Source organism: Scophthalmus maximus, chromosome 9 (genome assembly GCF_022379125.1).
Source record: "Scophthalmus maximus strain ysfricsl-2021 chromosome 9, ASM2237912v1, whole genome shotgun sequence".
NCBI classification, from domain to species: Eukaryota; Metazoa; Chordata; class Actinopteri; order Pleuronectiformes; family Scophthalmidae; genus Scophthalmus; species Scophthalmus maximus.
Genome location: NC_061523.1, coordinates 11,578,359 through 11,603,322, shown reverse-complemented (window position 1 = coordinate 11,603,322; position 24,964 = coordinate 11,578,359). Strand labels below are relative to the sequence as shown.

General features: G+C 43.0%; 1 protein-coding gene and 1 long non-coding RNA gene across 2 annotated transcripts; one reads left to right on the top strand and one right to left on the bottom strand.

The window, feature by feature from the left end:
- Positions 1-17,733, bottom strand: LOC118319817. The gene is made up of 3 exons (XR_004796104.2): positions 17,608-17,733; positions 16,127-16,221; positions 1-832 (listed from the first exon to the last, which is right to left on the bottom strand). It is a non-coding gene; the product is annotated as an uncharacterized LOC118319817 (long non-coding RNA).
- LOC118319816 (alpha-1A adrenergic receptor-like) lies at positions 13,848-23,755 on the top strand. The gene is made up of 2 exons (XM_035650477.2): positions 13,848-15,092; positions 22,477-23,755. Exons 1-2 carry the CDS (start codon positions 14,120-14,122, stop codon positions 23,040-23,042), a joined length of 1,539 nt encoding a protein of 512 aa, XP_035506370.1. The 5' UTR covers positions 13,848-14,119; the 3' UTR covers positions 23,043-23,755.
- Positions 23,756-24,964: the final 1,209 nt, after the last annotated feature.

The window sequence follows — 24,964 nt, the reverse complement described above, 5'->3', positions numbered from 1 at the left end:
TCAGTTCAATTCAATTCAGTTCAATCTATTTGAATAATCCAAATTACAATATACATTATCTCAAGGCACTTTACATAGTAAGGATGAGACCTTATAGTGTGATTTTTAAGAGTTGGTTTATAGTTGGTGGTAGACTGGTCATTCGTCGATGCACTTTGTGGCACTAATTTTCCATTCAGATGCCATTTAAACATTGTAGAAGAAGAAAGCAAAACAAGATGAATTAGCATCATGGTCAAATGGTGAACAACAGTTTGTAAAACATAATGAAATATGGCAGCTCTTGCAGTTTCAAGTAATCTGAGGAAAGTTGCCCTCATTATTCCACACAGCAGACACTTCAATGGATGTTTAAGTCATATGTTTTTGTCTAAGTCATGATATGTTCAGTTTGTCTTTTCCATTAAAGCATAAAAACACGTTTGTGATATTTTTGAGATTTGCTTCAAATTTCCACTCAGAATTCTTGATACACAAATTGAATGTTTAAATGTATGTAATGTGGATGGAAAATCTCCTGTGTGACAGACACTTAGCAAGAGTCCACAATGGCAGGACCATGAAACAGAGGCAGTAAAATGCTTGTGACACTTTCTGTTTCTTTCACTAAGCCACTGTATTTTGGCTTATTAAGTGAATTAAGTGTATTTCAATCAGGGGAGACTTACAATGAAACGAGTGAGAATGAGTAAATTAGAATGAACTTAGTCTTATTGGGAACAGGAGGAATTGACTTTGGTGCTTAGTCCCCAGCAGGAAGTAGAATCATGGAAGCTGTCCAATGAATTAGGTGCTTCAGATATGAAAGAGCATTCCCCCAGTGCACAGAAAACTGTATGAAAGGAGAGAGGGAGAGAACACTTTGACAGCTTGTAAGGGATCAGCACAATGCGGGGTTGTAAGGTTGTGATTGGATGAAAACGAGAATGAGATGATGGAGCCAAGAGACACTCTAGCAGGAACTGTGCTCGTGAAATAGGAGGCATGCACAGAAAACAGTCTTCATGACTGAACATTCCCTAAGCTTCATTTGTATTTGAATGGTAGATCGAATTGAGACAAGGCCAATTTTATTTTATTTGGTGTTAATCAATCGGAAAGTCTCGCTCATCACAATATTTCAAGATTTTCCTCAAAGTTTGAAGGAAGCAAAATGTGATTTACTCAACAACAACAAAAAACACCACCAACATGCAGCTAATGAAAATGAATTTCTACTTATTCAAGCTCAGTCTGCCAGGTCTCCAAAAACCAATGTTCCTTGAAATTAGCTGTTTCTCATCGCTATCATCCAGAGCATTCAACCATTCCTTAGCTAAAATTGAACAGCACCTTTTCACTCTAATTAAGAAAATGGCTTCGTAAGCAAAAACCTTACAACAAACTGAATAAAGGGTTTTCTAAACACCTCAGTGTTTTGAAAAGGAAATTCAATATGGTGCAACAGGTAGGATTACTTGAGAAATTAGATTAGATATATTTTTGTGCCAAAGTTCTAACAAAGGATTATATACAACTGATTAAAGTAAATGAAGGAAGGCAAACCGCTCCACAAAGACGCATACATTAAAGAATAGTTTGACATTTTGGAAAATACCCTGAAAATCTTTACTTCCTCCCAATGACTACGTCCATTTTTATCTTTTTTTGTCTATGGCAATGACTAGAAACGGGGACTGCTAGCCTGGCATTGTCAAAAATACATAAATAAATAAATAAATAAAATAAAATATTTAAATTCAAAATATCGCCTTCCAGCACTTACTTAGTCTCAGTTATTTACTCATTAAAACTAATTTTCATTCCGTAAATGTTGAACGATACGTTTCAGGTAATGCTCTGGACCGTTTCTTGGCCTGTCAGTGTCCAGTTGTACACACATTCATTGCACACATGCACATACCACCCACATGCATTAGATCTACCCAGGCTGTAAGAAATGAAAACAAACACATTAAAACATTTGTCACTGTCCATGTCTAATATCTCCCCCACCACTAAATGCAACCACGCGTTCCCAACACCGTTCCTGAAGAGTTATGTCTCTATATCTCTCTCGCAATCTACAACATCCAAAAACCAACTGAGATTTGATTTCATTGGGATAAACATGCTGATAATGTCCTCAAAGACAAAAAACTATGATTTCTATGAGCATATTAATGGTACTCCTGAAATGGTGACAAAGAATAGTGTTATCCTGACCAGAGCACTTTTCTTCACCCCTCCCTCCTGGGATGAGGAGTGATGAATGACACTAAACAGAAATTGTTTGATATCTGTGCTTGATCACTGGCAAGGAAAAGCACCTGAAATGAGTTTGCACTGGGAGCTGAATTGGGAAACTTTGCAGCACGTCTGACTAATTGGAATTGGGCAAAAGCTGGAAATCCATCTCGCTCTTGCTTGCTTTGAATGGGTCCAGACCTATTTCACAATCACACACTCCAAGTCCCCGGTCCTCCTCGCTGCTCGAGGGTCTCATGGTCCACAACAATTCTCAGGATGAAAATATCTTCCTCCTCACAGAGGTTTGGCTGTGCTCAATGTCAAGAGAGTTATCTGTGAGGCCTTATTTTGGGACTTATTTACAAACTTCCACGCAAAGTTTATTTTGACTCATGTACTTGTTCCCCTTTGGCAAGTCCTGTGAAGAGATACAGAGATTATCACAAGCCTCAAATAAACTTTTTTTGTTGTTCATGTTGTGTGTCCACACATTCTTTTGCATAATATGTAACGCTCTCAAACTGCAACATGGGGAGTTTTTCCACAGTTTGTTGGAACGGCAACAAATCACTCATGCACAACCTTAGCTCATGATTACTCACATCAGCAGATCCACATTATCTGTTGCCAGTTATTGACTCTGCTGAGCGGATGCACTTGACGTCCACAAACTGTGAAGGGTCCTGGGAGCTTAGATTTATAACGGCAGCAAAAATATATGACCCTATAAATACACCGTCTACCTTTGGGAAGAATTACTCTGTCGAGTGAGTGAGGACAACATGTGGGGATGTGATGAGGCCTTCCAGCTGGTGGTTATGGAGCATCACAAAACAACGCAGCCTCTTATCAACTCTCACAAACAACACTTCCACAAAGGTGAATCAATAATGACCTTGTGCAACACATTACAGTAAACTGAAGGCATCAAAGAAGGGACAGATCTGTTGAGTGATGCAGATACATGCATATCAGATACTGTTATACTTTTCCTGCCCACAGCTTTACACCCTCATGGCTTGTTCATGTTCAGGAAACAGCAGACAAACAGTCACGGACTAGCTGGTGAAAATGGTGGAGCAATAAGCAGCTAAAGAGTGTGTGCTGGTGTGGAGGAGAGCAAGGCCAAAAGTAGAGTGAAATTTGGACTTACATTCATCAGGTGGCACGTAACTCCAAAACAATGATAATCTTGTTCTGTCTGCTGGATGTGTAAATAGGCAGCTGCAACAAGTTTGGCATGATATGATAGTGTTGTGTTCACAGCTTGTTTCTGTTTCCTAAGTGGCCAAAAGAACATTACATAACATAATTACACATTGAGAAGTAAAGAGAAATTTCAAAGGTGTCCAGAATTGATTAAAAGAACAACCACCATCAGAGAGAAATCAGCAAACAATTCCTGTAAAGGATGCATGATTTTATTCTCAACATTTGCTAATTTAAGAATGAACTCATAGAGTATGTCGGTGCTTCTCGGGATGTGATGGAAAACCAGCAAAGGGGCAATGACCTCCAACTCGAGCGCATACCAGCTAAACCACAGCTGTGTTTAAAATACAGTGAAGGCAGCAGGCGGTTTAGAGGAGAATCATGTTTTGATGAGGGAAAAGCCAGTTTTATACACTCACAGCTTTTCTTTCTCTTCAGGGGGCCTGGTGTGACCTCAGTGAGTCTGGGCCGGGGTCTTCACATCAGAAACCTCTCGCTGCTTTCAAAAGACCCTTTCCAATGTCAGATGTCTAACCAAAGGCTAACCAAACAGCCGTGGTATGAGAAAGAGCTTTGCGTATTCCCATAGAAAATGTCCCATTATTTTCTATAAATATATTGTAGATTGCGAAACATGATTGACCTTTTAACCTTTTATTAGCTTACATGTTCATCTGAGGTAGTTGACGTTTAATACTCACTCTGTCATATACAGACAGGGGGCAAAGGAAAAACCTGAATACATGAGTTGAGAAATATGACTGATGCAGATGCTTCCACACAGCTACAATGAAGCCATGAACATCCAATCGTGCTCTGTGGCAGTATGTTTAAAAGTGCTGAAAATGACAAGAAGAAAATATCTGAGCGATTTGAAAGAGAGTTGGAGAGCTTCAGTCACACTCCTCAACTGACTGGTGTGACAGAACAGTGACTGAAGATCCATGGGAGAGACGTCAGTGAACAGCACACATTTGATGACCTTGATGCTCGTGCTAAGTGTAATATATAAGACCTTCTCTTCTAGTGAGAATGTCACTAGAGGAGGTGATCAGACTGTGTCAGCAAGAACAGTCTATCGACAATTACACAGAGAGGGATATTATAGTAGGGGCTTCAGTGCATCAACCCCTCATTACAAAGATCAATGCTCATTGTAGAATTCAGTGGCGCAAAACCCCTCCACAGAGATGTGGGGGAAAAGTGATTTGGTGAGATCTCTCATCCTTCACTCTATTTTCAACAAGTGGGCAAGTGCATGTGTGGTGCAGGCCAATAGGTACCCCCCCCCCCCCCCCCCCCCCCCCCCAACACTGAGGGGATCTGCTGGCCCTGTTGTGCTGTGGGGGGCATTTTGCTGGCCTGCTGCATACCAAGATCACGTTGTTCTGAGTGATCACCTTCCTCAATAATGACACATTTCTATCCTGTTGTGAATGGTCTCTTCCAGGATGACAGTGCCCCCATCCAAAGGACACAGCGGGTCACTGAATGGTTTGATGAGTATGAAAATGATGTGAATCGTATTCGGTGGCCTTCTGAACACTTCAGAAAATGTCTCTATGAACATATTTCATTCCTTTTGAATATATATTATTTTCCAAAGACCAGAAAGCCTTTGATGGGTTTGGGCAGTGTGTCCCCTTTAACCAATTCATATGAGAAAAGAAGAGTGTGTGGGATGAGAAATGAGCACAGTGTACCTGGATTTGAAGGAGGACAACATGACCTCTTCGATGAAGAAAATCTATTGGAATAGACAGGTCCAGCAGATCACTGCTCATCTGTCTTAACCTTTCCGGCTTCCTCCCGATGAGCCGTTGTTACATTTGTCTGTTTGGCCACGTTTAGCACTTCAGGCACCGGGAGATGTTGACTAGTTTTCACAGGATATTCTGAGAAACGGAGAGACACAGACAGACTCACCATCTCTTCACCAAAACTCAATAAGTTTTCATTAACGCTTCAAAGCTGAGGTTATGTGACCTGTCTTGGCTTTGTTCTTTTGAATCAATGAACAAAAATGGGTCTGCTCGCTTCATTTTGCCCAACAACAAGCAATACATCACAGCAACACGTGTTCGTACAGGCTGTCGAAACAGACAGGTAAGATTTAATTTCCTCATTTGTGCATTTTCTTAATAAAAAACAATGCAAGGATGAGGAAGGAAGAATTTAGAGGTAACTTTTGATGAGTAACGCCATTGAGGAGGCAACAGACTTTCGTGCTCCTGGTGGTTCCAGGTCGTATTATTGTTTGGTCACCGTTGTAAAGACGCTGCAGTAGCAAGACACCGGTAAGGACGCATGTACTTTTCCTCACAGCGCCTGAGGAAGTTGTCAACACCACTTTGGAGATAAGGGAGTAGAAGAAAGAAGTATATACACTGAAGCTCCTACTTCTTTTTTCTGACTCCTATCATTAACTAGTGACAAAGTTGGCATCATGGATAACTCAAAGTTGGCAGCCTGGCTACTGTCCAAAGCCGAAAACAAAACCCAAAAATGGAATAAATAACCTAGAGTTAAATGCCCGGTTGTATTAATAAGTAGGCTGGTTGTGTTAGTTACTGATCTAGTAGAAAGATGACAAACTGCACGATGATTTTGAGGCCTCTCGATCCATGGAGTGAATGCCTGTTCGAGGTACACTCTTCTTTTCTCTCTTTTTCTATCACTTCTTCGTAGGCTTTTGTTCTTCCGCCGACAGGATTCTTTTTCTCCTGTGGGGTTGCAATGTTTTCGTCAATTTCAGATCAGATTTGCGTGAATTTGGCCAAAAATGCTTGTGATGAGTGACATATAATGTGCCCTATGCACAAGAATGTGTTACTTTCTCTTTGTCTTTGTCTCCATTTCTCAGCCTATTCATCCTACTTTGTCTAAACATGACAATCAGGAAAACCTTTCCTTGATATATTGTTTGTGCATCATTTTTAAAGGGGCTTTGGCTAATTCATTTCACTCTGAAGGCAGGGTGCCAAGTTTCAATTTAGTTTGTGGAACACGACTGATTAACATTAACAAGATGTGTTTTTCATTCACCCATCGATCCACAGAAGTCTTCATTCCCATCTTTTCTCTTTTAATTTCCTTGATTGGCTGAGTCACAGGCTGGAACCAGATGAAAGCACTAGAACTGAATTTATCTGTGTTAGTCAGTAAAAAACAGAGTGTTGAAAGTTAGCTTCAATCACATCAGCTAAAGGTTTGGTGTCAAAGAAAGATGAACAAAGGAAGTTGAAATGCTATAATTTATCTAAACACTTCTTATCCTCATGTGACAGTATTAGTATTATAGTTTGTCAGTTCCAATTGTTCCATAAAGTACACTGCACACTCTTACACACACTCACAGACTTACATTTACATGCTACACACTCTTTTATCACAACCTGTGCCAAAGTGACAATCAATCTGAAGACACAATGCTGCGGGAGCATACGTACACACACGTACACACACACACACGTACACACACACACACACGTACACACACACACACACACACACACACAAACACACATTCCTTTCATTGTGGCCAAAACATTTCCCCAAGCACAAATTGCTGCTTACTTCCCAGTGGAATAAGTTGGTATTTTAAAAGTTTACTGGTATGCAGATGTAATGATGACGTGCAGCTCAGAGTCCTGAATCTGGACAATTTTCAATCTGTAATATGATGGAGAGCACGAGGTTGCCACCAACATGCTCTCTGACGGAGCCAGTCCTCACATCTTTGCAGGGTTAACAACCTGTCACTTTCTCTTGCAAGAAAGAATTCTGCAATTCAATTTATATGCATAAAGCTGACAATCTTCCCAAAGACCTCTCGCTTTTCAGAGACAGTGGCATCATATCATCATATCTGTTGATATGGCGTCTGCATCGGACAGAAAACATGCAGACGACCATTTTATGAATTTCCAAGGATTAAATGGTGGATCAAAGACCTTATCATCATGATCCTGCAGGAAAACATTGAAGACATAAGAAGTCTCACTCTCCTCAAAAAAAAAAACAAGCTCAGAGGCAATCATCTAATGGTTGGGGCTCACCACACTGCTAAAGTGTCTACTCAGCAGCTCACTGTGTATGTAAAGCCTGGGCTCCTGCCAGCCCATTTCCAGCTTCAAGCATCATCGGCCAAGAATCCCCTCTGATGAACACACCTTCCACAATCCAACCTGCACACACACACACACACACACACACACGCGCGCACACACACACACACACACGCGCACACACACACACGCACGCACGCACGCACGCACGCACGCACGCACGCACGCACGCACGCACGCACGCACGCACGCACGCACGCACCCTGCCCCGGCCCTGTTTTTGTCTTTGTCAAACAACCTGTGCTACGCCATTTCTGATGGGGTCAGCCAGGAACCATACCAGAGCTTTATCAAATTTAAGTGCGTCCCTACATTCACTGCTTCCCAATTCCTAGTCGTCAATTATAAATAGTGGTTTGGAAAGTGCTGGACTTGCAGTTTCCCCCACTGATGGAGAAAATCCCCTCTTTGCCAGCTGTTGATTTCCAGCAGGGCAGGTACCACATCGATGTGTGGCAGTAAACCGTGTGTGTAACTGTACAGGCAGTTGTTGTGACTGTGTGAGCTGATATGATAACCTATCCTGGATGGCCAGTAATGTGAGGAGGGAAGGAAAAACAGGTAAATAAAAGCCGTAGGGAAGCTGAGGTCTGAGATAGTGTTTCAGGCTATGTTCTACCAGATAAGCTCAATCATGCCCCGGGCTCTTAACAAGCAAGAGGAAGGCTATTCATCTGCTCTTTTGTGCAGCCAAAACAGTTTGGTCTCTTCTAGCACACTGGCAGCGGAGCAGCATTGATGAAATCCATTTTCTTCTCTTTTCTTTATTCTTTTCTGACGGACGCCAGCTGCTGAGCCTTCCCCAAGCTGTCATATAATCACCAGGATCTTGTTGTCCTTAAATTATTGTACTTTTCTGGGGCCAAGATCCACAAGAACAAGAGTCATTTTCCCAATTGTTTAAAATTCGAATTGGACAAAAACAAATTAAGCAATCCAATCAGACGGATCATAGTCACACGTGTCAACCGTGCTGTTGCTGTAGATTTTAAAGTTTGAATGTGTTGCCAAGCACAAGCCAAGGATTTGCAGAGGACATGTTACACTGTACATGTAACATGTAACAACAACTGAGAGCAATAACAAGAAAAACGACGGAAACAAATATGTAAACTGAATCAAACTGATGGAATACTGTGAAAGGGAAAAAGGGAAATAAGAAAGGGAGAAGCATATGCAGGAGTCTCCTCCCACTGTGGTTCAGAGCAGTTAATGTAAAAAACACGTGTGTCTGATGTAACTATGGTTTATCCACAGGATCACCATCATTCCCTCACTCATTGCTGTGATGCAGCTGATGAAACCCAGGAACTGGACAGGGTCGTCTGGTCGCTGTGCACACGCACACAAATTCCAATAATGACCGTTATATGAGTTGAGAAGGTAGAGTGTAGTTCACACATCATCAAGCATATTAAATGACACATGATATCCACTGCTTCGTATTTCCATTTGCAGCAGAAGGTATTTTCAGAGCAGTAAGAGCAGTTTCATAAAGTATCGGTCAACTGCTCAAATCAGCAGTTTGACTTATGGGGATTGGTGGGAAATGGTTTCTATTCATCTCATCAACATCTCAGCTGAAATCCACAGCAATTTCCCATTGCAATAATCAGCCCCGTGCTGTGGAATCTATTTTACAGCTGCCACTTAGCTGCAACTAAGCTCATGGGAATAAAAAATTCCAACATATAAATTCATTAGAGTTTTTTTGATACAAAAGACACAAACAATGCCCATTTGGTTACTGGTCAGTTTTTCTGAATGTTGCCATCATTATCCTTCACATATTCCCAGCAAAATCCCAAAGGAGCGATTAACTTCACTTTCCATTTTCACTTGGACAGATATGGGGATTTCTTGTCCAAGATATCTCATGATATCCCAAATAAGAACTGTTCATCAGGAGTCCGTCGTCTGTTGTCTGGGAAACAAAAATGTTAACGCAGCTTCTGCTGGCCTCGTTCTGGTGTCTGTCTGTGTGTTTTTTGGGAAATGTGCAACCAGGCGGCCGTGCCTGTCACATCCATGAGTGGAGGTGTGAATCCTGTGCTTGTTCGAACGATGCCAGATGGGATCCCCCTTGTTATTACAAGAGTCTGGAATTTGAAGACTCAAAGAAACAATTGTATGTATGGTAAGCTTTATGCAGTAGTAGATAAGTATTAATAAAGTAATGTTTTTTATCTAATATGTGATGCATCAGATTATGAAATCAAAAATGAAGATGGTATTTGTTTAAAATCGTTCATTGATGTTTTGGCCATTTGAAAGGAGAACAAGCTGTAAACACAACATGGAGCCTTTTCCACATTATAAAAATCAAAATGTCAAGCGCAAACATAAACAGAGGTTCATTTACACATCAGCAGACACTTTATTTGGAGTCGTGTGGCCGTGTGATGAATGTCAGTACAAATACTCACGCTCTTTTTAGTGCTTTGTTTGTCTGTAGTTTGAGTTTTGTGCAGGTAGCTCACAAAGTTTCATCAGAGAAAATGGAAATAACACTAATGAGAGTGGAGGGAATGGACAAAACCAACAAAGCTAAGGGCCTTAAAACCAAATCAATGAGCTATAAAAGGTGCTTAAAAGCTCCATTGAGCCCAGAACTGCAAAGTTGAATGATAATTCGCTGTTGATTAATCATCAAAATGTAAAAATGTAGTCACTCCATTTTTAATATAAGAACTCTATCTAGTCCAACTTTAAGGGGAACTGCTTTCCATAAACTAGCTGCTTTCACTTCAGATTGGTGGTTTTCTGGTCGTTAACTGTTCAAACTAACCACAACAAAGCTCATTATTAGTTTCAACAACACTCCCAGCTCGCTCGCTCTCTGTTTTTGTCTGGGGAGGTGAGCAGGGCCACCAGCAGTGCTTGAACCAGGGTCATCCAGGAGGAGGACTCACTGTGACAGATCACCTCGACCTCGGTCAGTTAGGCTGACAGACAGTTGTTGTTTTTCTCATTCTCTCCCTGTCATACTTGGTATGACTATTGGATACAGTATAATATGAAACTCAAAGCCACCAATACTTAAAGGTATAGGGTCTGTTGATATTTGAACTCACCTCTAAAATCAAACACATGCATTACCAAGGCAGAATATATAACATATTCTGCACGAGCACAAACGAACTTGAATGCCCCTGTTGCTGATTGGCTGGAAAAGCACTGTTTGAGGAGAACATCTTTCTTTGTTTCCCAAATACAGAGTAAGGGCTGTGTATGAAAAGCGCATACACAGAACGCACAGCTAGCGGACTGTGAGGGGATATCAGCAGAATTTGACAAAGAGTGTATTGGATTAAAATCGCTAACCCCGCCTTTCCCACACCAGCCCCGAGGAAGAGAATCAAGAGCTAAATGTTGCTCATTATAAGTAACACAGGCCAACCTAAATAAAGATGAACAAAACCATATGATTCACTAAATATTCCTCTTGCGATTTTACTTGTGTGTACAAAAAAGGCACTGGTGAGAGATGTGTTCCCTTACGTAATTGCAGGTACACGCATAGAGGCTATTTCAACAGACGGACTCTAAAGTTAATGAAATTTAATTTCCTCTTGGTGATGGATACAAAATGTGCCTCAAACCTTTGTGGTAGAGCATGATGCAGCGTATCCTGTCATTCTCTCAAGTGCATGGACGTATCAAGATTAACAGCCGGAGAGCTGATTGTGTTCTCTGTCTTTCAGTCCTTGGGTCTATTTACGGCCGTTCCGAAATAATATTTCTAAACCCAGTAATATCCTAGTATTTTCCAGGTCTCGGCATATTACACAACATCACCCATGCATGTTGTGGGAGAGACTACACGAGGCAGCAGAGGCCCACTCATCCAGGTGGGCTGCTATAGATCGGGTAGATCCTAAGAACAGTGTCCAAGTACATGTACTTTACTTGAGTGTTTTAAGCATCAAAGAATGGGTGATTTTAACTTGCAGTACATTTTGCTGTATTTTACTTGAGCTTAGGATCTGAATACAACACCATCATTTTGTATTCACCTGCTTCAGACCTGACAAGCAGCAACAATGGCATAAACCTCAGTTAAGTCACTTGTTCTGCAAAGTTTACCACAGATAAAGCTGCTCAGTCCTGTGTGTTCAGTGTGGAGCGAATGTATTTGTCTTCTCCGGTTGAACTGACTAATGCTGAACATACGGAGTCAATGACAGGAGTACCGCCTTGACCAGACCAGACTGAGTTCAGGCCTTAAACGGGAGCAAAGGGTCAACGTGAGTCTTGGACCTCTCAGCTCTTTGCAGCAGGTAAAACATTTAACCCAAATGGTTGAACCCAAACAGTATAAAGCACAAGGTCTGGACATTGGCCTGATGAAATTAAATAAACTATTGTTTTCTACCATGACTGAAGACTGGTATTAAAAATTGCAGGACAAATAATCCTTAAAATATACCTCACAGAAATATGAGTGTGCAAATAATAAATACTCTGAATCCAGAAGTATCTACATCTCCAGACTAGAATATATCATCTTTTCCATTGATTTGCGATTAATGCTAAAAAATGGATTAAGATAATGACAAATGACTGCTCAAAACATGGAGCCATGTCTTATGTAATTCAAAATGTATATTGCCATGCCCTGCCAAGCAGACAAGTTGATCCTCTTGAATTCAAGGCAAATCCTCACCACTGAAGCACACAGACAGACTGCGGACGCTGCTGCTCAAGCGGAGTTTCCAGCGACTGACGTGAAGCTGTTCTCTCACGCAGAGCCCTTGGCAGCACGCTGAGCAGCAGAAGCCTTTATGCTGTTTGAAAGCTCAGTCTATTCAATCAAATGAAATGGACACTGAGAAGCAGTTTATCCCAGCACTATAAATCAAGACATTGATATGAACTGATGCAATTCCAGGTGATTCGTCTTATAAGAAAGATGGATAAAATACATGTCTGTGTAAGGATTGAGAGACAGTGTGGGCGTCTAATGCCTAATCCCCTCTGAAGGAATGCCGCCCCACACTGTAAAATTTTAGGGATCTCTTGATTTACAGCTGGAGGTCTTACTCAGCTCTGGAAGACCTAAAGGTGCCTGTATATGCGGCCTGTGTTTATTAATTTTGGTTTGTTGAGAAATCCAATTCATTCATCTGTTTTAAGTAGAGATAAGATAAAATCTATCTATAAATTAGAGATAAGAGACCAACGTTGTTTAAATACTAATGGTTCTCCTGAAAAAAGTGTAGCGTTCCCTTTTTGTAAAAATCATTAGGATTACTGATTGCAAAACTACGCCTTGGAAAGAAAAGCCAATGTTAACTCTTGTTTTGCTTCTGTTTCCATCACTTGTCTGCTTCTCCTGACTCAGGCATACTAAGTGGCCATTCCTCAAATAAGGGATAAATGTAACTGAAAATGTTTTTTTCTGTCCAACCATTTTGGCCATTCAGATCGTCCTCCTGTCCAAAACCATTATATGCATTTACTTTTCCCTTTTTCCTCTCTGAGTTTTCTAAAAGTTGGAAGCTGTGCAATTTACAGTTTTGAGCTGAGAAGATTCTGTTGAATGAATCATAAAAGCTGCAATTCTCTGAGAGATTCTCAGAAAATGTTTTTTCCAACCATTTGTCATGGACTACATGTTACATCATGGGTATAGGCAAAAAGCTCTTAAACAGGAGGAAACCACAGTTTTAGGAATGTGCATGTCTGAACTCGGGCCATTAAATCAGTCACTCCTCACTAACTGAGCTCACATCCAAAATGAGATTACTTTGAGGAACTCCTGTGTTTGACCATAATAGGAGTCTGTTTCACGAAGAGGTACTTACCTACTTACCTTTTTGGCTTAACCTTTCAAGTCACCTGCATGAACACATTATTTACACTGTTAAATATTTCTGAGAACCGCACATACATGAGCAGACCTTATGTCAAGGTATGTTTTTCACTGGAACATACTGTATATGGCAAAGCATACCTTCAGTTTCAAGTTTTTGTATCAGCCTGGGTTCTTTCTACTGCCATTAAAGCATCTTGCCCCTCTTAGGAACCTCAAGCTAAAAAAACACCGTTAATGTGCTTTTGGCAGAGATGTGCCTTAATTGTCCAGTTATTGACCCTCCTGAGGAGAAAAATAATACAAAACACTATAGAGGCGCTTCTCCCAAAATCTGCTCCATCCCACGTGCGTAAAATAAGTCATAGCTCTTCATGTAATGATGCGTCATGTGCGCTTCACAGGCTCCAATTCAAGGATGTTTAGTCAATATATGGCAGAGCTGTGTGGGGTGGGGGGGAGCAGGGTATGACTGCTGCGCCCCTCACTTCTCCACTGAGCCCAAAGGAGAGTGGAGGGAGAGAGGGACTGCATGGGGACTGCTCGGCTGCTCAGCGCACGGATTTCTCTGGCAAAACACCTCGGCACTAATTTGGAAACGAAGCTGCAAACGCGAAGTTGAACCATGCAGACTTGGGCCATATAGACGAAGTTTATCTATGTTTGGTGCAGCTCTTTCCGTCAGTTGCTGTTCCAAGTCAGCTGAAGCCTGCTATGGAGAACCCCCCGAGTCAAAATGAGTGTGAGCACTGACAATGTCACAACATTTTGGAAAAATGGTTCCTCGGAACTCGATGGGACTCCGGGCGCGTATCCCCGGGTCAACTTCACCAACAGCTCCCGGGGGAACCACACGGAGCCCAGCGAAGTTGACCTCAGCCGAGCCATCCCGCTCGCCCTGGTGCTGGGGGCTTTCATCGTGTTCGCCATCGCGGGCAACATCCTCGTCATCCTCTCGGTTGTGTGCAACAGGCACCTGCGGACCCCGACGAACTACCTGATCATCAACCTGGCAATCGCGGACCTGCTGCTGGGCACCACGGTGCTGCCGGTGTCGGCCACGCTGGAGATCCTCGACTACTGGGTGTTCGGCAGGATATTCTGTGACATCTGGGCGGCGGTGGATGTGCTGTGCTGCACCGCGTCCATCATGAGCCTGTGCGTAATATCCATCGACCGGTACATCGGGGTGAGCCACCCGCTGCAGTACCCGGGCATCGTGACGGAGAAGCGGGCTCTGCTGGCCATGCTCGGGGTGTGGGTGCTGTCGGTGGTCATCTCCATCGGGCCCCTGCTCGGCTGGAAGCAGCCGCCGTCGCCGGACGACACGGTGTGTCCCATCACCGAGGAGCCGTTTTACGCGCTCTTCTCCTCCCTCGGCTCCTTTTACATCCCGCTCGTCGTCATCCTGGCCATGTACTGCCGCGTGTACATAGTCGCTAAACGAACCACTAAGAACCTGGAGGCAGGTGTGATGCGCGAAAGGATGAACTCCAGCGAGCTGACCCTCAGGATCCACAAGGGCTCTCAGGTGCAGGAGGAGCCCGGCAGCTCGGGCGCCGCCAAGGGCCGCGCGCACCAGGCGAGAAGTTCCCTCGCGCTGAAACTTCTGAAGTTCTCCCGGGAGAAGAAAGCAGCAAAGACTTTGGGAGTAGTGGTCGGCATGTTTACGCTTTGTTGGCTGCCCTTCTTCCTCGCCTTACCCATAGGTAGGTTCAGGTTCACACATGGTCTGTTAGACTGACACTGAAACCGACGTTTGGTCATTTGCGCACGCACAAAAAAAGATACAAACCCCAATCTGTTCTGCCTCATATCACACTATAATTTAAAAACACTGATAACAATTGATTTATTTGTCACAGTGGTCTGAATGTCTATAGGAAGTTAAACGGGGCAGTTAAAATCCACTGCAGGTCTTGTAAATCATATCAGCGGCTGACTCTGGCAACGTCTCCTGGGTACAGCATTTACTACTTTGACTTGCCACCAAACCTATGCGTGGGCTTTGATATACTGGAGTGGTCCTTTTATACTGCAGGATTAGAAGAATGACATCACTCATATATTATAGCCGCACTCCGATGGAGAGCTATACTATTTCTCAGGCTTTCAGAGTATCTGTATTTGTAATTCACTTAGTTTGCATCATGGATTTTTCATACAGACTTTCGATTCCGATCAACTGTAAGATTCTAAAGCTCTGCCCCATTTACTCAGTGAAGCCAAAGCCATGCAGACTATGCGCTCTCTGAATTCAAAGCCCATAATAAGGGATAACAAACATGTTTTTAGGAGACTAAGGAGGAATTTTTCATAAGCTTACCCAAACATTAATAGTGTTATTGTTGCATTACCCACTGAGTCACAGTTAATCTATTTTGATGCAACAAATACACTCCTCGTGTGAGCCAAGTGAAGACGATGGTGGCCTCCCTCAGGCCCAGCTCTAGATTTTTGGGGGCCCTATACAAAATTTTGTTGGCTTGCCCCCAATACCCCCGATACAATGTGATGTAATAATATTATACTATATTATAACATTATAACTATGTTAGGTTTGATCTGTTGTTAAACTGCGCCTAAAGGCTTCACTGTTATTTCCAAAGAACAAATATCTCTGTGGTGTTTAGACACTACACTGTAATTGGTTTTTTTTAGTTTGTGTTGATGAGGACAGGGGCATCATGCTAATCCTGGCCACAGTGGGCAGAACCTGCTCTTCATCTGTCATCTCCATCACCTTCTCTCTTTCTTTTCTGTCAGTCTCCTCATCTTGTCCTGCATCTCTCCTCTTACCAAGAGTGCGCTTTGATTGGTGCAGTCTTTTTTTCCCCTCTATGTCAGTGGAGAAAGGAAATACCAGGTCAATTGATGTTTATTTGCAAATGTTACTGGCCACCGCAGGGATAATCTTACATTGAAAATAAACAGATATAGTGGCACCTCAGTTTAACTTGTATTTCAAGCCTTTAGACAAACTGAATTGAAAGAAGTATTTAAACTTTTTTTTTTTTTTTAATCGATCCATGTTAGTTTGCTTTCTAGCTAGTTATTTCCCTCAAATGAAACTTACTAGCATAGGGAACCTGGAGCTATTGGTCAGCTCAAGTCTGTACATCTCTGAAGCATAAAAAATATTGATTTTCTTTCTTCACAATTTTCCTTATATTCATCTCGGGGGGGAAAAGGCAATGTGGCAGACACAACAGGGCCCCTTTGCAGTCACAGGGCCCTATGCACATGGTTAGTCCACATATAGCAAGGGACAGTCGTGCCTGTAGGGCCTCGTCCAAGCCCCGTGAAGTGGCTTGGACTGACATTCATTCAACCCCCCTCTGTGTTGGCTGTTAAAAAGAACTGCAGAGAAAATGAAACAGTGTATCCCATGTTGTATTGTGCTGAGGAGGTGAAGAACACTAAACAAATCTTTTTTGGGATCAAAGTTTGGACAAAAGGTCTCTTGGAACAAAGTCTGGACTACAAGCATGGCGGCTGTATTTTAGAAGAGGATTTTGTTTCCCTGATTGCCACAATCCCTGTGGCACTGTGGGTTGTGACTGTGAATTAATATGAGCGTGTATGTGTGCGTGTGCGTGCGTGTGTGTGTGTGTGTGTGTGCGTGTGCGTGTGCGTGTGTGTGTGTGCGTGTGCGTGTGTGCGTGTGCGTGTGCGTGTGCGTGTGTGTGTTGTGGTGGACATATGGGAATGTGTTTATGCCCCTGGCTTTACGCTGCAGCTCATCACATGGACACACATTAGTCATTAGTGCATGGGGCAGGATCACTATGCAGTGTCACAGCAGGGATTATTGCGCTTCTCTGTGTAAATTCTTAGTAACAAACTCAAAGCACACAACAAATGTAATTTGTCCAAATGTGCGTTTTTGACAGGCTTCAGGGTGCACAGGTTCAGGAGGGGCCTGCTTATGTAATGCTAATCAACAAAGTGCCAAGAAACCTCCCGAGGTTACGTTTCTCGTTTCAACCTCTAGTGTAGCACACAGTTTTCTTTTTTTCCCCTTCAATTTGTAACTGGAATCAGAGATGCATTAAAGAAAAGTGTACAATCAAGCTCAGCCGTCATCTGGCAACACAATGCAGCTCCACGATGTCAAAGCAGGACACTGAAACTGAAGCATCCTCTGATTCAAAAAGCTGGTTTGCAGGAGACATTGTTGTTTCTTAATAGACGTTTGTGGCCCTGCTCACTGGTGTGACTCACGTCTGAACTGAGAAGCCTGATAGGCCAGCGGGACTCTACTCATGTTGCTCCCTCTGTATTCATTAGCCTCCACCCACAGAGCGGGATTTCCTGCCACACACTTGTTATTACTCCGCTATTTCCTCTGCACACTGTCACTTATATGTATTGTATGTGGGAGTTTCTGTGTCTGTGTGTGTGTGTGCCTTGGCGGTGGACGGATGAAATATTTGTACGCGTTAATGTGCACGTCAGGTATGCTTATATATGTTTTGGGTGACAGTGTGAATGAGGCACGAGCTGCTTCTCTCTCATCTGTCACCAGTGATGTTTAAAGAATAAAGGATCAAAGTGAGGCTGGAAGCTGGCGGCAAGAGCCTCTCTGACTAACTCCTGAAGTCCCAGCTTCAAACCACATGCAGCTTAAAGAAATATGTGAACTGTCTCCCAAACAATCATCAACCTCATGCACCAAACTGATTCAGATTCTGTAGATACCTTGTTTTTGTTTTTCGACATAAATGGCAAGCACGCGGCCACCGGTCCCACAGTTTGAGTCCTTATTTTTCAGATCTTGGAATTAATGTTTCTCCTTTTATGCCTCGAACTTGGAGCAAAGTAAGATATACAGACTCCAGGATTATAAACAATCCATCAATGTTTTTAAGTTAGTGTTGCTCCAGGCTTCGTTGGACAAAAAACAGCCCAAAATCGTATAGACACACACTGAGCGCTGTCCAACTTGGCTATCTCGTCCCACGACTAAACCTGAAGTTATTTCATAACACATTTCTTGTATCACATTTTGTAAAAAAAAATGGCCAGCCAATGAAAACAACTAAAGACCATATACATTCATTGAGCAGTAGGGTGGTAAATATGAAATATTATACGTTTTCAAAGATTGAATATTTAGACATACCTTTTAGGTACGATACTGTAGATATCCCTGCCAAAGTTCTGTGTCTTTGAGAAAATGACTCAATTTGTCACGTGATTCATAAAGTCAGTGAACAGTTTCCTTTAGAGTTTATGGTCTCGATCTCTAGTTACAAGTCTTCTTCAATCCAGAATAATGTTCATTTTGTAAATGATGGTCCCATTTAGAGTAAAACAGATGACAAACCACCATACCGGCTGATTGACAGGTAGTACCGCCCACTGGGTGTAGGTCGCTGGTGTAGGTGGACGTGCAATGGACGTGCTCCCCCAAATTTGATTACTTCTTGTTTTAATAAACCAAGATGGCGCTGGTCAACAGGCCAAACGTTGAGTATTGTGTTTCAGTGAGTCGTTTTTCTTTCGTTCTCATCTCCCAACAGCTCAACCACAGAGAAATCATAAATCCTCAGGGGGATACTGCGTTATTTCGTTGCACACATTTTCCCGCGGCTCTTTCACACCCAGCGCAGGCACTAATGTCCTGTGAAGGGCTCGGCATTTAGCAACTGGTGCAAGCAGTGTGCTCAAATGTGAGAGAAACCAACACTTGGAGGTGTTAACCAATTGCTACTGTGTACGTGTTTTTGGAAGATATACTGTGACTGTGTGAAGGTGTGGCCTGGTGTGTGTATGTAGTATTATGGTTTTTTTTTTGTTACATTCATCTGCCTGGCCCTTGTTGTCTGAGGGTAATTGAAATGTTTTTTTGAAGGGGAAAAATAATGAGAGTGCTAAGTGTCAAAGCCATGGAGGAGAAAGTAAGTGGCAGAGCTGAGCCCGAGAGGCCACAGGGCGGCGGGGGTGACAGCGGGGGTCCATGCGATGTCAACCTAATTTTGCTAAATATAGCTCCATGCTATGGTTTCATTGAAAGCAATCTGCACAGGTAATAACACTTCTGTCCTTTCGGATCAAGATGTATTAATCATATTTAGGGCTGTGTTATGAAGCAGCAGGTTGTGTGAGTTTATGGAGAGCAGATTGTGTGTGTGTGCGTGTGTGTGTGTGTGTGTGCGTGTGTGTGTGTGTGTGTGTGTGTGTGTGTGTGTGTGTGTGTGTGTGTGTGTGTGCGCACTGCATGGCACAGAATAGGTATTGCTTGTTCCAATGGTGACAATAACAGGATGCCTTGTTTTGTTAAGATGTTCCTGTGTTCCACAGTGAGACGTGTGTGCGCTCGTGTCTGTCCTCGGGAAAGGAGACGCAAACATTTCTCTCAGCAGAGGTGACGAGACCACCGGCCGACAATAACTCCCACTGTTATCGCCATACTTTTGTCTTACAGCCGAGCCCCTCGCATCCTCTACCAGGCCTTGCAACATAAACACACTTCGCGGGACAGAAATGGTCCACGTTCACAAAGAACCAAAACATACAAACATGTACCTTATCTGACGACAGTCACTCCGACTTCCTTCTCTCTTGTCCCGTGCTCCAGTGGAAAAGAGGCGCACACTGGCAATGTCCCACCTTTCGGTCTTTGAAGGGGCCTCCAGCTGTTCAGGGGCCCTTCCTGGGAGCCAGGTATAGAGCAACACAGCTGTATTTTGTTTTTGCAAATGCCAAGAGAAAACAATTTGTGATGCAGTTATTATTTGTTTTTTAACCAGTTACCAACAAAGAGAGGAAGACAAAGTGTGCTGGACAATAAAGTAAAGAGAGAAAGCAAACAATGGCAAAGTTTAAATGCCACCTTACAAATCACAGGCATAACTCATACAGTTATGTAATCACATTAAAGTGGCTGTCCACAAGCAAAAATAGCATGTGAACATACCAGCCACTTAGAAGAGACCCATTCATCTACTGCACAGGAGGCCAAGACACATTGACACAGCAGTCTCTAGTTTCGGCTCACTGTCTGGCAGCAAGAGCGCGCACACACACACACACACACACACACACACACACACACACACACACACACACACACACACACACACACACACACACACACACACACACACATTAATAAAGCGCTTCTATACACAGTGCTTGTTTTCTATTACACATCATTTACATAGAACCGTCAGGGGCACTTTAGGGTTACAGTAAATGTCTTGCCCAAGGACACTTCAGCACGCAGCCTGGAAGAGGTAGGGGACGAACCATCGACCTCCTGGTTAGTGGAAGACCTTCTTCCACCTGAGCCGCACAGCTGGTGACACGAATTGGATTTTCTATTCGGAGGAACGAAACAACACACCAAAGTTCAGATCAGTAAATAACATCCAACAGGGCAAGAAGGGGTGTGGGTGTGTGTCTGTGTGTGGGTGTGTGTGTGTGTGTGTGTGTCTGTGTGTCTGTGTGTCTGTGTGTGGGTGTGTGTGTGTGTGTGTGTGTGTGTGTGTGTGTGTGTGTGTGTGTCTGTGTGTCTGTGTGTGTGTCTGCGTGTGTGTGTGTGTGTGTGTGTGTGTGTGTGTGTGTGTGTGTGTATGTGTGTGTGTGTTCATCTGCGGCATCAGCTTTCCATAGTTGCAGGTATGCCGACATGATTCTGTTGCATCAAACAGAGACAGAGTGAAATTTTGTTTGGATAATGTTCAACTAACAAAAGGGATGCAACTCCCCTCTGCCTGCAACATTTCACCCCGAGGCTATGAAAGATATAACGTACCTTGTACCGCTTCAGATAATTGTTAAACCTCTGCCTATAATATCTCACCAGAGGTAATTTCACACTTGAGAGCCTGAGACTATATAGTGCATCCTCAGTCTCTCCAGTAATGTGATGTGAATTTAAGAATATGGGTAAAGAAACACCGCTCTGCTTACATCTGGCAGCTCTTACAAACACACAGTCGGTCCTTCTTTCTTTCTTTCTTTCTTTCTATCCTCAGGACCCCTCTCACCTCATTAGCTTGTAAGATATTCTTCCTCTGTTGAAGCTTGGCCACATGGTGAAAAAGAGGGTGGATTAATGCCACTTAGCGAGTGCAGGCTAAACTCCCTCATTAGAATATGTGACAAACATATTTTTGTAGTATAATATATGTAATATTTTTTTGCAATGTTGTGGTTTCCGTCATTGGGATTGTCTCTAGAAAAAAGTCCTACCCATGCACCAACGATTTCAGCTATATACCTGTAGGCCTGCAAAGGTTTTTGCGCAAACAACACTACATGACACAATTTACAGGTGCAAAAAAAAAAGAAACGCTTGCTGTGGCAGCTCAACCTCCACAACCACTCAGAAAATAGGCTGCCACTTTTCTTTCATGTTCAGAGTCTGCGCTTTTGAAAAGAAAGCACTTTATGTGCTTTTAGAGATCCTCACAAGGTCTTGTCTCAAATGATGAACAATGTGTGCCTCAGATTATTCTCTCTGGCCTTTTACTCTGTTGCTTTATATTGTTGTACAACTCCTAACAAATGCTGCCACCTACTGGGTAAATGATAACCTGCAATCACAGACAGTGGAGCGGTGCAGTGATCTGATGCTTGAATACCACTTCCTCAACTATGTCATTTTAAAATGTAGTACTTCCAACCCTATCTAACTATCTAACCGGTCTCTAGCTCTACGCTAAACAGACAGACAGATGTTGAGTGGAATATATCTTCTCTGAGCACATTTCTCAAAATGTTGAAATACTCCTTTGAGGGGTTAGTCTGGGGTTTCAGTGGCCCGAGGCTGGACACTAACAAGGTAGTTATCTACGATCACTGAAGCACCCTGTAAGGCAAGTTTTCAATGACTACTAACAACACACATTAACAATAAACCAAATGGTATTTAATGGACCTGTACAACGATGACTAGATGCAATTGATGCACTGTCATGTTTTATTGAGTTATATGTTACATGTGGTATGTTTCATTGTCTGTGGACCCCAGGAAGATTAGCTGCCACCTCAGTGGCATATACCAAATAAAGAAGGAGGAATCAATGAATAATCATTGAATGCAATATTTCCATTTTCCCCCTCTCTATTCTGCTTCCTCAGGGTCTTTTAATGTGAACCTGCGCCCACCCGACCTCCTCTACAAAGTGATCTTCTGGCTGGGCTACTTCAACAGCTGCCTGAACCCCATCATCTACCCCTGCTACAACCGCGAGTTCAAGCTGGCCTTCATTCGCATCCTGAGATGCCAGTGTCACCAGCGTAAACGCCCTGGCTGGAGGGCGTACAATTACCGCTCCTCCAACCTCAGCTCCTCCGGAAACTCGCGCAAAGGCTCCGCGGATCACAACTCCGGCTGCCTGAACGGCAGCCAGCGCACTCTGCCGTCCTCGGCCAGTCCGAGCCCCAGCTACCTGAGCCATGGTCTCCCGCCTTGCCCAGAGGGGGAGACGTTGTACATCTGGGGGGCAACCACTCCAACTCCCTGCACACCTGAACTGCTGCCTGGCAGCCCTGCAGACCGTCAGCACCGAGCGCCGAGCGGGGAGACGAGAGGTGGTGAACCGGCAGGGGAGACTACTGGTGGAGTTTTTTCTTTCTCCTTCGGGAAGAAGAGAGACAAGAGAGGGGTGAACCAGGACAACATCGTGCCCGAGGACAGGGTGTGACCGTCGAGCCTTTACTGAGCTGCGACGTGTTCGTTTCCTCGTTGGGATAAAGTCGCCAGAAGAGGGTGGATGTGTGATTTCACACGGGTTTGCTGCATTCACTGTATATGGTCCCATGATCATCCATCAGTCAGTGGGTTGTCATTGTCATTAGTTGTCAGTGTAAGCCGATGATAGCAAAGTATTGACAGTGCTGCTGTATCACAGGTATTTTTTCCTATTTTACTGTATCTGTGGTTGAAAGAGAAACAAAGGTTTTTACATTGGACAGTAAGGGGTTGAAGACAACTAATCCAAACCACTGTTGGGACTGTTGAGACAACTCTGCATGCATTTTGATAAAAAAAGCAAAAAACAAACAAACAAAAAACGAAATCCACATGAAAAGGGACACCATTTCAGAAATGAACTGTTTCCAACACGACAGTCCCTTCACCCTTTTCAGTTGAAGTTCCATGTCTGCCCTGTAAAAAGACTGAACGTGACCATGAAATATGACTTGTGTATAATGTATGATGAGATTAAATGACCTTTCTGTTCAGTCACTTGATATCTTCATGGTATGTTGTGGAAATAAATTATAACCTGGTTTATCTGCTGTGTGCACAATCATCACACATCCTCTTATTTGTATGTTTGGTGTTCAAATAGTTCTGAATATCAATATTAGGAATGTGATTGATATATGAATAAACATAAAACGTTTGCTCAAATGCTGCTTGGAAGCAAGATCTCTCTCCAACTCCACTGTCCAGACGTGTGTTGTGTATCGTCACAGAGATGGTTTCACCACCAGTCACATCATTGATCACTTTCCTGAAATGTATCAGACTCTGTGGCACAACGGTAGCGCGTCTGACTCCACCTAATGGCTGAGGCGGACTTTACTCTCTGCACGAACAGATATAATAGTTATTTGTTAGACGATGATACATGATGCTGATTTCATCAAGTATTTGGTGTAAGGATAAACATTTGAATCGTTTCGTGGAGTCGAGCATTTGAAGCTGAAAACACAAAAGAACATACAGTACCACAGAGGCTCCCATCAGGATCACGGTGGATCACTACATCATGTGATTGTATGTTCCTTTCAGAGATATTTGGAACACACTGTACATATAGCTGGTTACTTTGTCCATCCAGAACGTTCCCTCCGTTCTGTGCTGCATGAAGTGAATGAATTGAGTGTTCCTGGGGCATGAAGGAGTTCAGAAGGTGCACAGGTGGCAGTGTAGCTGAGACTTTGAATGAAACGCCTATGTATCTCCAAAACATGCATTTCATTTCTCTCACACAATCACCTGAGAGGGAGATGACTCACCTGAAAACCTTCATTCAGTGGAGGGCACTTTCTCTTTTCACACACCGCTGACGCTTCCCTTCCATTCGCACATTCTGATTTACGTCGAGTGATGAGGCGGCCACTGCAGTGCAAGGTGAGGCTTGGATTACTTCATGTTACACTAAAAGCATGAAATGAATGGTTCAAACCTCTCCTAATCAGTCAGTTTTTCAATTCTCCTTCTGCCGACCAGATTCCCTTGGGTTTTGTCCTTGTTGCTCTCACCCGGAGTTTCCCTGCCCACCGACAGAGCTGTTTGTAGTGTGCTGCTTCGGAATTAATTCATTTATTATTTATAAAGGTAGTTTAGTAAGTAAGAAAACACAGAACAATAATCATGATAACGTAAATATACAGAACAGAATAAGATGTGTAATTATAAAATAAATATACAATGAATTCTCAGTACAAAGACAAAATTAGAATATATAATATAGATATAATAACAGTGAAATGTGTGTGCGCGTGTGTGTGTGCGCGTGATTGTTGCGTGTGTGTTCCTGTTAATGTTCCTGATAATCACCATGTATGAGTTTGTTACCAGTGTTCCGATTGCTTGTGTTTAGTTTCCTGCCTG

Bases quoted from the DNA above. Each gene is read 5' to 3' on its own strand.
- LOC118319816 (XM_035650477.2), top strand. From the start codon at position 14,120: ATGAGTGTGAGCACTGACAATGTCACAACATTTTGGAAAAATGGTTCC. The intron at 15,093-22,476 runs GTAGGTTCAGGT...CTGCTTCCTCAG, and splicing joins CTTCCTCGCCTTACCCATAG to GGTCTTTTAATGTGAACCTG.